The sequence below is a fragment of the Schistocerca piceifrons genome, chromosome 5, assembly GCF_021461385.2.
Source record: "Schistocerca piceifrons isolate TAMUIC-IGC-003096 chromosome 5, iqSchPice1.1, whole genome shotgun sequence".
NCBI lineage: Eukaryota > Metazoa > Arthropoda > Insecta > Orthoptera > Acrididae > Schistocerca > Schistocerca piceifrons.
This window is the reverse complement of record NC_060142.1, coordinates 664603595-664618856: the sequence shown is the minus strand read 5'-3', so window position 1 is coordinate 664618856 and position 15262 is coordinate 664603595. Positions and strand designations below refer to the sequence as shown.

The following is a 15262-nucleotide window of genomic DNA, read 5'->3' as shown; positions in this document are numbered from 1 at the left end:
ACTCAACAAAGGGCTGTATGTCTTTTAGCAGAAGACATTAATAGAGGCCGAAGTAGAGAAACCATGTTCTGATATGAAACATGCAAGACGAAGTGTGATTTCACCCTTCACTTCTTTGATAAGTTTCCACACAAAAAGAACAAAAATAAGTTATTATTTTATGTAACTAGCAATAGATTTTAAAAGCTACAGATTAACCCATATTTATGCCTTTGTCACAGCAATCAGCCACATCATTACAGGTAACCTATTTCCAACCCAAATTAAAGAAGGCTGGGGAGCATGTTTAGCAGAAAAATTGTATTGGGTAAGGGTAAGCTTTGGAATCAAAAGGCAAATTCCAAATGTTTACTATATTGTATGAGAGAATAAAAGAATAAATATCACTAGTTGTCACATTAACATCATGAAACACAACTAGGCAAACCTTGGTGGTGGTGGTGGTGGTGGTGGTGGTGGTGGTGGTGGGGGGGGGGGGGGGGGGGGGAAGGAATGTAAGACACTTTAATGCAAAGAGGAAGATGATTTACAACAAGCTAGTTTGCCCTCACATAAAACACATTTCCTTGACAGTACAGCAAGTAATTACAAGAAAATAAACAGCTATTTTATGAACAGTGTTGGGTATTTCATGTTAACCGGCATTCTGAGTCAAAAAGGATCATTAGGAATGCTCTGTATTTGTCATAAGGAAAAACAAAATAAAAATTTACATATGTGATAATTAAACTATTCCCAACACATTACGACTAGACTCAACTGCAACTTGCTGAGAAAGTGGGACGAAACAGAAAATTGGTACGGTTGCCTACAGGTTGATTGGCTTGGGTTTCAGCAAGATGAGCTTTATGTGCCACTTCCAAATACATTTTCACATCTTCATCCAATATCAAAATTTGCCACAAAACAAAACTTTAAAAAATCATATAACATAGAATATAAAGCATGCTCAATGCCTTTTTACATTATATCTAGCACTAAATAAAAAAGGAAGTTGTACTCTGAAAATAATTTGTTTTACACATGTTCCACAATGTAAATGTATAATCTGTACACTTCACCTGGGAGGAGACATCAAGCATAAAAGTGTGAGGAAGGTGAATTTTTCAGTTCTTCATAGAAAGGAGATTCTCTGCTGATAACCAATGTAATTCCTGAACTGTATGATGCAGGTATTGTTATATGAGATGTCAAAACACGGCCCTGGCTCTGCGCTCGGGATGTTGCTGACTCGCGAATGATGTTCACAACTTGCCCTGAAGATAGACAATTAGAAGTCATTAAAATTCACTGCACAAAGCAATACTTTATACTACACAAGCAAGCACATAATATATCAGGCTTACAAGAACCCAGAAATGAATGAAACGGAAGAAACTTCAGAACTTTTTTTTTTTTCTGCAGTTAAGGAAAACAAGAAAGAAATGGAAGAACATGAGTAGTAAAATAATGTTCATTTTATTCAAAACCCTTGAACAGAACACTACAGGATGATGCATACAAGAGAACATAGTCTTCCCTCCCCCTCTGTATATTGTTGAGTTCAGTGCTATAGAGTGGAGTGAGTCAGAAGTTGAGTGATATTAAGTTATCATGTTTAAGAATATTTTTGGCCTGGCAGTTGGACAAGTTCATGTAGTTACTTTGCATGGTATCTTCAATGTCAGGATTCTGAGTCCATGACACAAACTCCTGGACTGTGCATTCAGAAATTGAAAAACACTAAAAAATACATTTTTGAAGATTATTATCTGCCATCAGATCTGCATAGTGAGAGCAGTTTTTGCAGTAAAGATGGCTCTATTGCTCTGTGCCTCATGAAAAAACAATATGCACATGTGCTCTATTAACAATGGAATGATAACAGCATATGTTACAAACAGGGTAAGGAATACAATGGCAAATTTGTATCTTGCACTCATCTGAGACCTTTTAAGTGAGATCATATAGAATATGGGAATTTTTGGCATTATATGCAAATGAAACATATGGATTCATTTTCTCGTTTTTGTTTCCACTGATCAACATCAACACGGACTAATGAATAATGCTTCCTCTAGACTTTTCCATGCAGTATGGTGTTCAGCCAAACACATCTATGTTGTTACTGCAGGTTTCCTAATGTCATCATCTCAGCTCCTGTTACACTGAAATCTCAAACTTTTTCTATCTCTTGGAATCCAGCAATGAACTTACTTGGCCCATCTACCATCCATTCACATGACTACACCTCTTGCTAACCACCACTTATTTTCATCACAGTCATAATTATTTATTGTTATTCGTATTATTTCATGATCAACTTGCCTGTCTTTTTATCTCTCACAGTAATTCACATTTCTATACTGCTCAGTAACCTACCCTCATTTTATTCTTTTTAATGTTTTTCACGTAAAATCTCACATCTGACAGTATTAAGTCAAAATTGGTTATACATACAGATCATAAACCTTCAATATCAGATGCACTGTAAGCTTTTGTCCAAACATTATTTACTTTACCAAAAACACTCAAGGCCATTTTGACTCTTCTGTTTATTTAATTTCCTTGCCATCCAGCTGTTATATCCTATTGTGCTAAATACAAAACAGCTATCAACTGACTATGTCTTCCTTGTTAATTTAAACTATCTTTTCAATGAGGTAGTTATACATTATTTTAGAGTTATTATAATTGATTTCTAGGTCTACTTTCAAGCTAATTCTATTAAGATCTTCCATAACCAGTTGAAGTTTATCTCCATGAGACAGCCAACAACATCTACATAATGAAGGCGGTTCACATATGGTCCATTAATCTGGCAATATCAACACATTTTTCTTAACACAAGGGGGGGTATTTATGTCACCCACATCCTAAAAACATTAAAAAAATCATTAATTTTTGTTGACTTATTTATAAACATATTTTCTAAAGAGATACTGATGTGTAAGTAGGGCCAAAACCTGGAAATATCTTTTGGCAACACTTGACAATATCAAGGCACTTTCAATAACATACTTTAACAGCTTGGAGGGACTTCATGCCCAACCTAAAACAAGAATTTATAAAATACAAATTTTGTTCATTGTTCTTGCCTTTTACTCACAACATACTAGTAAAAACATATTGGTGTGTAAGGTCCTGAATCTGGAAATACTGAATATTACATTCGCTGGCGAAAGTGAGATCTGCTACTAAGTATTAAATTTCTGGGTTAGGTTTACTTAAAAAAATTTACAACATTTATGGAATCTGGTAGCGGAATTCATTCTAAAAAAAATATTTTACAATATAAAGTAACTGACTAGATTACAATATTTTCAAAAGGTGGATGTAAAGAACATCCCCCCCTCCTTTGTTTTTAATAGGGTTGATACCTATTTCTCCTCCTCTTTCCCAATTTATGGACCTGTAACTTCCTCTAGGGCAGCTGGGAATAATTATGTTGCATGAAACATCCTTCCCTTACTCCTATTTTCTTTTCCACTACCCTCATGAAATCTAATGAATGCAGCAGCATTTATGTACAAAATCTCCAATATTTTAAAATCAGTTGAACCAATGCTTTGTTATCACATGGCCACTCAGTACAGATTTTCTTAAAATGGAATTACAAGCTTCCTCAACATCTATGACTCCCAGACAAAGTGGTAATCAACATGCATTTCTCTATTCACCAGTTATAAATGGTCAATTGTGCTATATGCACTCAAAGCCTCCTCCTTCTTTTTTATATTAAACTTATTTTTACTCCCTATATCTGACAATTTGATGGTTATTAGACTGACACGTCTACAGTTCATTTTTCTTGTCTGTTTCCTTTAATCTGAAATATAACAATTACATCACTGTTCAAGCTTGCAGAATTAGAGATAACGTGTACACAATTTGTACATTTATTTTTTATCACATTGCCTCCATTATCAACAATTTCTATTGAAATACCACCATTTCCTAGCACATTCTCTTCAGTTTTATACCTTATACACCTTATATGGCATTACTTGCCTTGTTGACTATCTGGGTCCATGGCTTCGTAGGGCCTACGCCACACTCAAATCCTACCATCAGCTCTTACCCAAAGAAATTGGGACTCATCCAACCAGATCACAGTTTTCTAGTCATCAAGAGTCCAACCAATATGGTCATGAGCCCAGGAGAGGTGCTGCAGTCGTCTGCTGCTGTCGCCATTAATGCCAAATTTTGCTGCACTGTCCTATCAGATATGTTCATCATACATGCTGCATTGATTTCTGCGGTTATTTCATGCATTGATGCTTGTCTGTCAGCACAGACAACTCTGTGCAAATGCCGCTGCTCTTGGACGTTAAGTGAAGGCTGTCAGCCACTGCGTTGTCTGTAATGAGGGGTAATGCCTCAAATGTAATACCACATTCTCAGCACGTTATTAACACTGCGGATCTTGGAATATTGAATTCCCTATTGATTTCTGAAATGGAATGTCCATGTGTCTAGCTCCAACTACCATTCCACATTCAAAGACTATTAATTCCCGGTGCGTGGCCATGATCACGTCAAACACCTCTTCAGATGAATTACCTGAATACAAGTGACAGCTCCACCAATGCATTGCCCTTTTATACCTTGTGTACATGATACTACTGCCATCTGTCTACATGCATATTGCTGTTCCGTAATTACTTTATTTCCCACTCATAGTCCCTGTTGGATTTGTTTTTTACTTATTTTACCGATTTTTGCTTTGTTTTTCTGGATTCAATGTTCTTCCCAAGCATCTTTTGATTTTTTTGAAACCATTCCCTGAAAGTCTTATTAATACTTTGTAATACTTCACTGGTTTCAACCTTCCACCAAGGAGTTTCTTGCCATTTCGCTTTTACTGTTGCTTCTCCTATTACCATTTTGAACAGCAATATTCCTCCTCCACTGATTTGATCTCATCCCTTGGCAACTTAGTTTCAACTGATTTTCTGGTACTCGTGTCTGCCTTTCTTCGTCTCTTGGCCTATGCAAATGTTTAATGAAATATTTGAATGCTTTTACAATTTTTATTCTGCTGTTACAGTGCCACATGCCTACTTTATGATTGAAATGTGACATCTACCCAATGTTAATTTCTGTTTTGTTTTCTTTGTATTCTTATTGTTTTCAGTTGTTCATCTTGAAGACATTTCCAAAATTATGTTTCATTCAGAATGTCCTCTTCTTTTCTAGTATTATTGGCTTCTAAGTCTCACCTTCTATTTAGTAGACGCCTTGTTACACTTGAAGTGTTTTTGCCTTTTTCACACTTGTAACATGTTTTGCTGTTTCCATAAATATCTTTCTAATATAATTAAGCTATTTTTCAATAAATCTTTTCTGATTGTGTGACCAGTTCATCATGTTTAACATAGATCAATGTTTCAGCAACTTTTTACACGTAGCCTTCATCAGGTTGCTGTATCTACCAGTGGGATATACCACATTCATAATTTATATTGTGTTATTTCTTCATGCCCTGGGTTTCACTGAACTTTTTTACTGAATGGCTGAAATGGAGAGTTGAGGACTTTATAGCAGTTTTTATTATAATTTTAAGTAACAACTGATGGCTAAACCAATAAAGCGACAGCATGGAAACATATTACTGTTCCTGTGGTACCCAGTGGTGGGAGAGGCAACACCGTGCCTTGTGTGTCTTCATCCACTACATTTGCTGCTTTGCCTGATGGGGCAGACTCAGGAGTGCTGCCACCTGCAGGTCAGCTACCATTGGCAGCCAAGGCAGTGGAAGTCTTTATCCATTGCTGCTAATTATGCTGACAGCCCAGTCCACAATCTCAGTCACCTATCATATTTTTCCACTCGAAGGTACGTTATCTTTACAGAATTGTAGAGTTTGCAGCAGTCATTATGATATTCTGCCACAACTGGCTTAGTGTCGTCTGAGTCATGCGACCTCGTGTTCCATAAGGTGCGCTAATGTATTGTCCAATTACACTACCATGTACTATGCACCAGTCACTATTAACTTCTGACTCCAGGAATGTACAGCTCTGACAGCTACTCCAGGAGCTTAGCACAATGGATGAAGCTGGGACGGGAAATTTTCCTTCGCTTTTTAAAAGAAACCATATCAGCATTTGCCTCAAATGATTAAAAGAAACCACAGAATTCCTATATCTGGATAACTGGATAGAGATTTGAACCTGCTCCCCCTGAATGTGAGGTTAGTGCCTTACCTACCATGCAGCTTCAATTTATTTCATCATGCCTCTTGGCATATTCTGGCTCCTCATTGGTCAACACATCTTTTCCAGGGACATCCTCATATTTGCTGTCATAATGGATCATAATGCTTTTCTGGTTATCTTGGATATAGCCATATCCTTCAAGTGCTGCAACACATTATTTCACATTTTTTTATCACACTTCTGGTGGTCTGGATATTTTACAGCCTCTACAATTTCTTTATAATCTTTGGTGTCAGACAGTGGATAACTTAACTGTATATTGTAGGCAACATAGTTCACTGTATCGACGGCTTCTAAATCTGATAACTATAATGCAGTGATCCCCAAGATATTTTTTAATGTTGTGTACTTGGATAGATTTTTTAAATCTACTCTCCAAGTGACAGCAGGAGAAAACATATCCGAAAGTTAAGGAAATGGACAAGCTTCCAGAGCCAGTGGTTCCTTTGTCTGGCAGTAGAGTTGAAGGGGAAAAAAGAAGGGTGAAGAAAAAGGCCAAGCGAGGTTTAGGAAATGGGTATAATTACAGAAACCATTGCTCAGAACCCTGGGTCAGGGGAGAGTTGCCAGATGGGATAAGAAGGAAAGACAGATTATTGGGGACTGCATCAGCTCCTACCTCTGTGTGACAGTACACATTATAAGACTTGCCCTATGCACCCTCCTATCATCACCCATACTAGCCCTGTAACTGATAAAACATACACTATCAAAGGGAATGCCACCTGTGAAATGACACATATCATATAATAGCTATTATGTGAACACTGTTCGGCCTTTTATATTGGTATGACTACCAAAAAGTTATCAGTTAGGATGAATGGGCATCGGCAGAGGGTGTATACTGACAGCACACAATATGCTGTTGCAGAGAATGCTCTACAACACAACAGTTGTGACTTTGGTGCCCGATTCACCACACATGCTGTCTGGATTGTTCCTCCGGTCATGTTTATCAGATCTTCGTCCTTGTTTCTTGCCACCCACCTGACCTTAATTTATGTCAATTTTTTTGGTCTCAACATTCCTTCCCAGCAACCATTTCTTTTTTCAATCCCTTTCAGTTTTCTACATGTTTTATTTTCTGACCTATCTATCTTTCTCCGCCCCCCTCACCTCTACCACATATAACACACTTAGCTTTCCACTCATACTATCTCTTGCAAGATGTTTTGGCAGTAATCTCTGTATTGCTTATAACCCTATCTTCCACCTTTAAACTCTCAGGTTGTCAAATCTCATCCCATGCAGTCTGCAGTCGCCAGTCTTTCCTTCTCATCCTCCCCCATTATGTCTCCCCTGAATCAGGGTTCTGGGCAACATTTCCATAATTTTTCCCATTTCTTAAATCTTGCCAGTCTTTTCCTTCTTCCCTCCTCTTTTCCCTTCAACCCTTCTGCATTATGAAGGAGCCGTTGGCTGCAAAACCTTTCACATTTCCTTAACTTCTATATGTATTTTCTCCTGCTGCCAATTGGTGAGTAGATTTTTTTTATGTATACAATCACATTTTAAAAAATTTAATTTTTTACGTTGGTATTTTAATTTTGTGTGGAAGACTAAACATGACAACTCTAAAACTTGTTCTTTCACTTTATTCTTAACAAAAATTTTGGCTTTTATTGGGCTTTCACCTCTTAAGGCCAAAGTTTTGGTCTGCAAAAACAAACTGCTGGTAGTTAACTTTAAAATGTGGAGATACAATAGCTATGGAAATGTCAGTGTATAAAGCAACCTTATCATTTACCTACAACCAAGTTCTGGCTATTATATCATGATCCAACAAGTATCTTGTAGCGGGGCTTTAAATTTCGCCGCGCTACACTCGTTCCCTCAGATAAAAAATATCTCGTCGCAGCGGTATGAGCGCTCGACGGCAGAGAAACTACCAAAATTGTTAACTTTTTTTGTTTTTTTATTCCGTTTCAATTGTCTCTTGATAGCCGTAGCTTAAGGCAGGCGTGATCGGATGCTGACGTAAAAACTTAATGGCTAATCTTGATCTGATTGTAATGTGTAGATATTGTGGAAGTTATTAAGAAATTCGTTGGATGGAAGTAGCAAAGTGAATTAAATTGCATACAGTATCAAGATGATTTTAATTGGTATAAATTAGTGGTCCCTGGACTATTGCAAGATTTCGGAGCAGATTTTTTCACGCTGAAATGAATGAGATTTTTGAAGACGTGGACGCCGCCCTAAAGAAGATAAGTTAATCTGGTAAAGGATGATCTCTCGTCTACGCCACTTCCCCCTGTCCGTTACATTCTGTTATTCTCTGTTTCTTTTCAATAACTTTTGTAGTGAAAATTGGTTTAACTTTTGCTCAAAAACGCCACAAGGACCACCCCAACAATAGCTTTTCCGAATAACGAAGTCCGATAGCTTTTCTGTAATACAAAGTCCGATTTGCTTTTCATTCTTTCCCTTTTTCACGGTCTCTCTCTTCTCCCATTTTTTTTTTTATTAACCACTACAACTGGCGACCGTGACAGGACTCGAACCTGCAAACAATCTCTCTTTTTCCAGTAATTTTCGGGTCTGCATCAACAATCTGCCATGATATTTCAGCCCAGAGACGTCCAGCCATCCTCAGGTGAGTAGACAAAGTACTTCATCCACTCGCCTGACTATGACTGGACATCTCTCTCATGAAGCTGAATCAAATGTAAATTGGAATATTGTTTTTAAAAGTTTATTTAAGCTTCAGAAAAATTCATATAAATGAACCTATTTTTCTATATAGTCTCCTGAAAGGGGAAACGCATTTTCCGCAGCATATACAAAGTTTCTTGGTCACATTTTCATAAAATAAACATGACAGACAGCAGCCAGCTGGGCACAAACAGTTGGACAGCCATCATCGTCAAATCTGTCCTCTCCAACTGCTCCATTTACTGGTCCAAACAATTGAAAATCACAGGGCTATACATCCACACTGTAGGGAGGATGTTCTAGGTGTGGTACAGAACAATTCCTGAAATTTTTTTCGAGCTTGGACGGCTCTGCAGTGGGAAGACAAGGCACCCATTTTGCTGCCACTTTTCGAAATCCAAAGTTGTCAATAATGATCGCCTGAGCACTGCCGCAGTTCAGGCCAACCTCAGTATCAATTTCACCAACTGTTATTTGATGATAATCTTCAATAAGCTGGCTCGTCAGTCGCACTGGTCCTTGGGAAATGTTGGTGAGTTGCATTCTCAACTCTTTATCATTCTCGTAAAAATTGTTTCTGCCATACATACACCTGAACCTTTCTAAGGGTGTTGCCTCCGAACAATGCCACAAGTCCTCTCAAAATTTCAGATGGGTGTATGCACTCTGTTGTCAGAAACTTGATTACAACACGAGGCACACAGATGATGCTACCTCTTGCTCTGACACACTGAACAATCACTGGCAATGAAAGCAACAATGAGCTAGCCTGTGCCACTATCCATTTAAAATAAGGCATATAAACCAAAAATTCCAGTTTATATCTGATTCACCCTCACATAATTAACTTCTGCATTCAGCACTTTATTTTTAACTTTATAACCACATTTGTCGTGTTGCATAGCAGGAGTAGCAGCCCATCAGAGAGCTGTGAGTTGACACAGCTTCTCATAAGAAGTGACTCATTTTAAATTGCATCAGTGTTTTTTAGCATCAACTCCTATATTTTGTGCATTTCTGTGTATTTACCAGGCCATCTTTAGTATGGATAGGCACTGTGATTGCAGTGTTCAGATGTGAGCCGAGATTGTGACCCTTGCTCACAGCTCCAGGCGGTACTGGCTTCGGCCATGCAGCTTGAGGCTGTTGCCAATGGGCATCACTGAGGGGAGGCCCTGACAAGGTGATCCAAAGGACATCCAGCATGACCCACATGTCTCCCTATCAATCCATTACTGTGGCCTTCTTGAGTAATGCCTGCACACGCCGGCAGCGAAAGATTTTCCAAGGGACCAAATGGAGGGCCCCCCAGTCCATCTGACGAACAGGTTTTGGACACTAACTGTGGCCGACGAAGTCCCTGAGCCAGAGAAGTCCCTTGGCCCGTTCCAAAGGAATCCTCTTGGCCTGCAAGGTCTGGGTATTCACAGATGGTGAGATTACTGTTAAGTGGGAGCTCCAATGTTAGGCATGTAATGGGGTCCTTATGGATATGACCCCGAAAAAGTGGAAGGAATCCAATGTGCATTCTGTATACATACTGAGAGGAGTCACTTCAGATGTGGAATGGGTGCTTCTGAATGCCACAAAGAGCCCAGGGTGCAGCCAACTACAGGTGGTGGCTTATGTTGGAACTAACGATGTATGTCGCTTTGAATCGGAAGAGATTCTCTCTGGTTTTGGGTGGCTAGCTGAAGTAGTAAAAACTGCCACAGTCTTGCTTAAGAGAGGAAGGTGGAGCTCACAATCTGCAGCATTGTCAATGGAACCGCCTGTGGTCCTTTGATACAGAGCTGAGTGGAGCGCCTGAATCAGAGGCTCAGGCAGAGTCTTCAACTTGTGCCATTGGCTGGTGGGTTTCTGGGTTCTGCTAAATTCATCAGGAGTCCAATACACACAGGAAGCAGCTACATGGGTAGCAGGGGCTATGTGGAGGGGACTTTGTGATTTTTTAGGTTAGAATGTCTCAGGAATGTGCAGAATGGGCTTCAGTTTCAAAGGGTGCAGGACCAACACAGGAAGAGGGTAGACATATGAACATTCAAAGCTGTAACTGTAAACTATTATAGCTGTGTTGGAAAAGAACCAGAACTCCAAGCACTAATACAAAGCAATGAATCTCGAATTGTTATGTGTACAGAAAGCTGGCTAAGGCCAGAAATAAGTTAAGCTGAAGTTTTTACAAAGGATCTAGCTGTGTTCAGGAAGGATAGGTTAAATACAGTTGGTGGTGGAGTGTTTACTGTTGTCAGAAGTAGTAATTCTGGTAGTAAAATAGATAGTTCCTGTGAGTTAGTATGGGTAGAGATTATACTTAATAACTGGAATAAATTAATAATTGGTTCCTCTAACCAATACCCCCCACCACCCGACTCAGATGATACAGCTGCTGAATAGTTCAAAGGAAACTTGAGTGTCACAGTAGGTCTATTCAAAAAGTTCTGGAACACTCGTAATTTCGTACCAATGGTGAAGTGGAGCGAAATGCAGTTAGCATCCCTGCACAGTCCCGTGATTACTGTGTAACTGCTGAAAGTTTCATTATTGTATATCAGTTAATTATTGTTCAGTGCCATATTGAGTAGAATGTTGTGGCACACAATTTGCAAATTTCAAGATGGCAGAGTTAGAGGAGCAACGCATCTGCATTAAACTGATGATGCTCATGTCAGGAACGTCAACAAAATTTTGCATGCCAAATGAAGACTGCCTGTCTGAAAGATTCCAGAAGAATATAACATTTAAGTTGGATGACGTCATTAAATACTGCACGTTCATCCCATGGCTCATGAGTCAACATCGGAAAGACGTTTGCCTCACAATCTGTGAAGAGCTTTCGGATTGCACAAATGAGAATGAGATGTTCCTTAAGACAATCATAACTTGTGATGAGACGTGGGTCTACGGTTATAATGTTGAGACCATGGTTCAATCTTCACAATAGGTTAGGGAAGGTTCTCCAAGACCAAAGTAAGCTTGTCAGTTCAGGTCAAATTTCAAAGCCATGCCGATAGTTTTCTTTGACTTTAAAGGATTAGTTTATCATGAATTCGCAGCACAGGGAGAAACTGTTAATCAATGGTGCTATTAGGACATGCTGCAACACCTGCAACAAAATGTCAGAAGGAAATGTCCTGAAATGTGATGAGACAATTCATGGCTCTTCCATCACGATAATGAACCCGCACATTCATCCCTGTTGGTGCGTGACTACTGCACAAAAAACCAAATCACTGCGCTGCCTCATCCTCCACTCTCTCCAGACCTGGCCACTGGGGACATTTCTTTTTATTTCCACAGTGGAAAACCCTGTTGACAGAATGAAGATTTGTGACAGACGAGATAAAAGAAAATTCGCTGACGGCACTTCACGCAATCCAGCAAGAGGCATTCCAAGACCGCTTCTAGAAGTGGAAACAGCTATGGGAGAGATATATCAATTGTGGAAGAGAGTATTTCAAAGGGGACCGTGCACAATAAGTAAAAGGTATGTGCAGAAAAAATTTGTGGACAAAGTTCCCGATTTTTTTGAACAGACCTCACGTATATGAAATAGGCACCCCACTTATGTTATTATAATCTACCGTCAATGTGTTGGCGAAAATACATGTGTAAAGTCAGTGATAGACATAAAACATTGTCCGAAATTGTACTAAATGCCTTCTCAGACAATTATTCTGAACAACTAATTCAGCAGCCCACTCAACGTATAAATGGTTGCAAAAACATACTCAACCTCTGAGGAGCAAACAATCCTGACCAAATAGGCAGCATCAAGGCAGGTACAGGAGTTAGTGACCACAAGGTTGTTTTAGCTAGACTGCATACCTTAACATCCAAAACCACCAAAAATAAATGCTAAATCCACCTACTTAAAAAAGCAGATAAAAATTTACTTATCACCTTTCTAAGAGAGAGATTACACTCCTTCCGATATGACTATGTAAGCTTAGACCAGTTGTGGTTTAAATTCAAAGAAATAGTATCGATGGCAATTGAGAGATATATACCAAATAAATTAATAAGAGATGGTTCTGATCCCTCATGATACACAAAACAAGTCAGAACACTATTGCAGATGCAACAAAAAAAGCATGCCAAATTCAAAAGCTTGCAAGATTTGCAAAGTTTTACAGAAGCTCGAAATTGAGCGCAAACTTCAGTCTCCAAATCTGGCAGAAAACCCAAAGAGATTCTGTTCATAGATAAATTACACCAGTGGGAAGATGCAATTAATACCTTCATCCCGCTACAACTATGGTGACGTTTTTGATGACGGTGCCACTAAAGCAGAATTACTGAACACGATTTTTCTAAATTCCTTCACAAAAGAAGACGAATCAAATATTCCAGAATTCAAATCAAAAACAGAGTGGTCCAGCTGTTTCTTGCCTTCATTTTGCCGGTGGCCATTCATGCGGACAGACAGCTTGTTGGCTGTCATGCCCACATAGAATGCAGCACAGTGATTCCAGCATAGCTTGTGATTCACATGACTGGTTTCACAGGCAGACCTGCCTATGATGGGATAGGTAATGTTTGTGATCAGACTGGAGTAGATATTGGTGGGAGGATGTACAGAACAGGTCTTGCATCTACGTCTATTACAGGGATATGATCCATGAGGCAAGGGGTTGGGAGCAGGGGTTGTGTAGGGATGGACGAGGATATTGTGTAGGTTCAGTAGGCGGTGGAAAAACCACTATGAGAGGGGTGGGAAAGATAGTGCGTAGGACATTTCTCATTTCAGGGCACAACGAGAGGCAGACGAAACCATGGCAGAGAATGTGATTCAGTTGCTCCAGTCCTGGGTGGTGCTGAGTCATGGGGGGAATGCCCCTCCATGGCTGGACAGTGAGACTTTGGGAGACGGTGGGTGACTGGAAAGATAAGGCATGGCGGATCTGTTTTTGTACAAGGTTGGGAGGGTAATTACTATCTGTAAAGTTCTCAGTGAGACCCTCGATATATATTGAGAGAGATCGCTTGTCACTACAGATGTGATGGTCATGGGTGGCTAGACGGTATGGAAGGAGCTTCTTGGTGTGGAATGGGTGGCAACTGTCCAAGTGGAGGTACTGCTGGTGGTTGGTAGGTTTGATATGGACAGAGGTACTGATATAGCTGTCTTTGAGGTGGAGGTCAACATCGAGCAAGGTGGCTTGATGGGTTGAGCAAGATCAGGTGAAGCAAATGGTGGACAAGGTGTTGAGGTTCTGAAGTATGCGGATAGGGTGTCCTCACCCTTGAGTCAGATCATGCAGATGTCATAAATGCGGCTGAACTAGGTGAGGGGTTTGGGATTATGGGTGTTTAGGAAGCATTCCTCCTGATGGCCCATAAACAGGTTGGCGTAGGATTTTGCCACACTGGTGCCCACAGCCATATGCTGGATTTGTTTGTAGGTAATGCCTTTAAAGGAGAAGTAATTGTGGGTGGGGATACAGTTGGTCATAATGACTAGGAAGGAGGTTGTTGCTTTGGACTCTATTAAATGTTGAAAAAGGTAGTGTTCAATAGCCATAAGGCCATGGGTATTAGAATGTTAGTGTAAAGGGAGGTGGCAGGGTCATTCCATGCCAAGTCATCCAGGCCATGATACCCATTATCTAGTTGTCAACTGAGATTTTGTGTACTGCTTTTGTATCTAATATGAACTTTTACCAATTTTTATTGCTTTATATACATTCTGTTGGTATCAATTGCTAAAAGTTCGATGCAATGCATTACTTCAAAGAAAACTAAAAATTTGAAAATTGGCTGCAGTTTTTATACAAAAAATCGAATGCTGAAAGTTTTTTCCCTGAATATCCTTTCAAACAAGTAGTTTCCGAAAACGTGTTAGAATTGTCCAACTAAATTTTTGTAAATTAATTCTATTTAATTTTATTGTTAAATTAGAAAAAATATTTCAGACAGTTGCCCCCCTCTGGAAAACACGGAAAAAATTAGAAAGTGATCTACAAACAATAAAGTTTCATCGCGCAAAAAATCAGCTTTGAGAAATGAATGACATTGGGAAAAAATTATATATATAACAGTTTGTTGCGAAAGCTTGAATTTTGTGTGTATGTTTGTGTGTCTGTCAACCTGCCAGCACTTTCATTTGGTAAGTCACATCATCTTTGTTTTTAGATATATATTTCCTACGTGGAATGTTTCCCTCTATTATACATATATATGGTTATAATAGAGGGAAACATTCCACATAGGAAAAATATATCTAAAAACAAAGATGATGTGACTTACCAAATGAAAGTGCTGGCAGGTCGACAGACACACAAACAAACACAAACATACACACAAAATTCAAGCTTTCGCAACAAACTGTTGCCTCATCAGGAAAGAAGGAAGGAGAGGGCTAAGTAAATAAAACTTAATGGGGTCGTTGTGGGGGTGTTGTGAGG

At 39.2% G+C, this 15262-nt stretch overlaps 1 protein-coding gene across 2 annotated transcripts in view; it reads right to left on the bottom strand.

Moving 5' to 3' along the window:
* Positions 1-460: 460 nt before the first annotated feature.
* The window catches only part of LOC124798470, an 83501-nt gene continuing 68699 nt past the window's right edge, over positions 461-15262 (bottom strand). For both annotated transcript variants that reach the window (XM_047261903.1, XM_047261902.1), the window contains one exon: positions 461-1256. In XM_047261903.1, coding sequence (XP_047117859.1) covers positions 1075-1256 — 182 coding nt within the window. In that variant the 3' untranslated portion in view covers positions 461-1074. The remainder of the gene's footprint in view (positions 1257-15262) is intronic.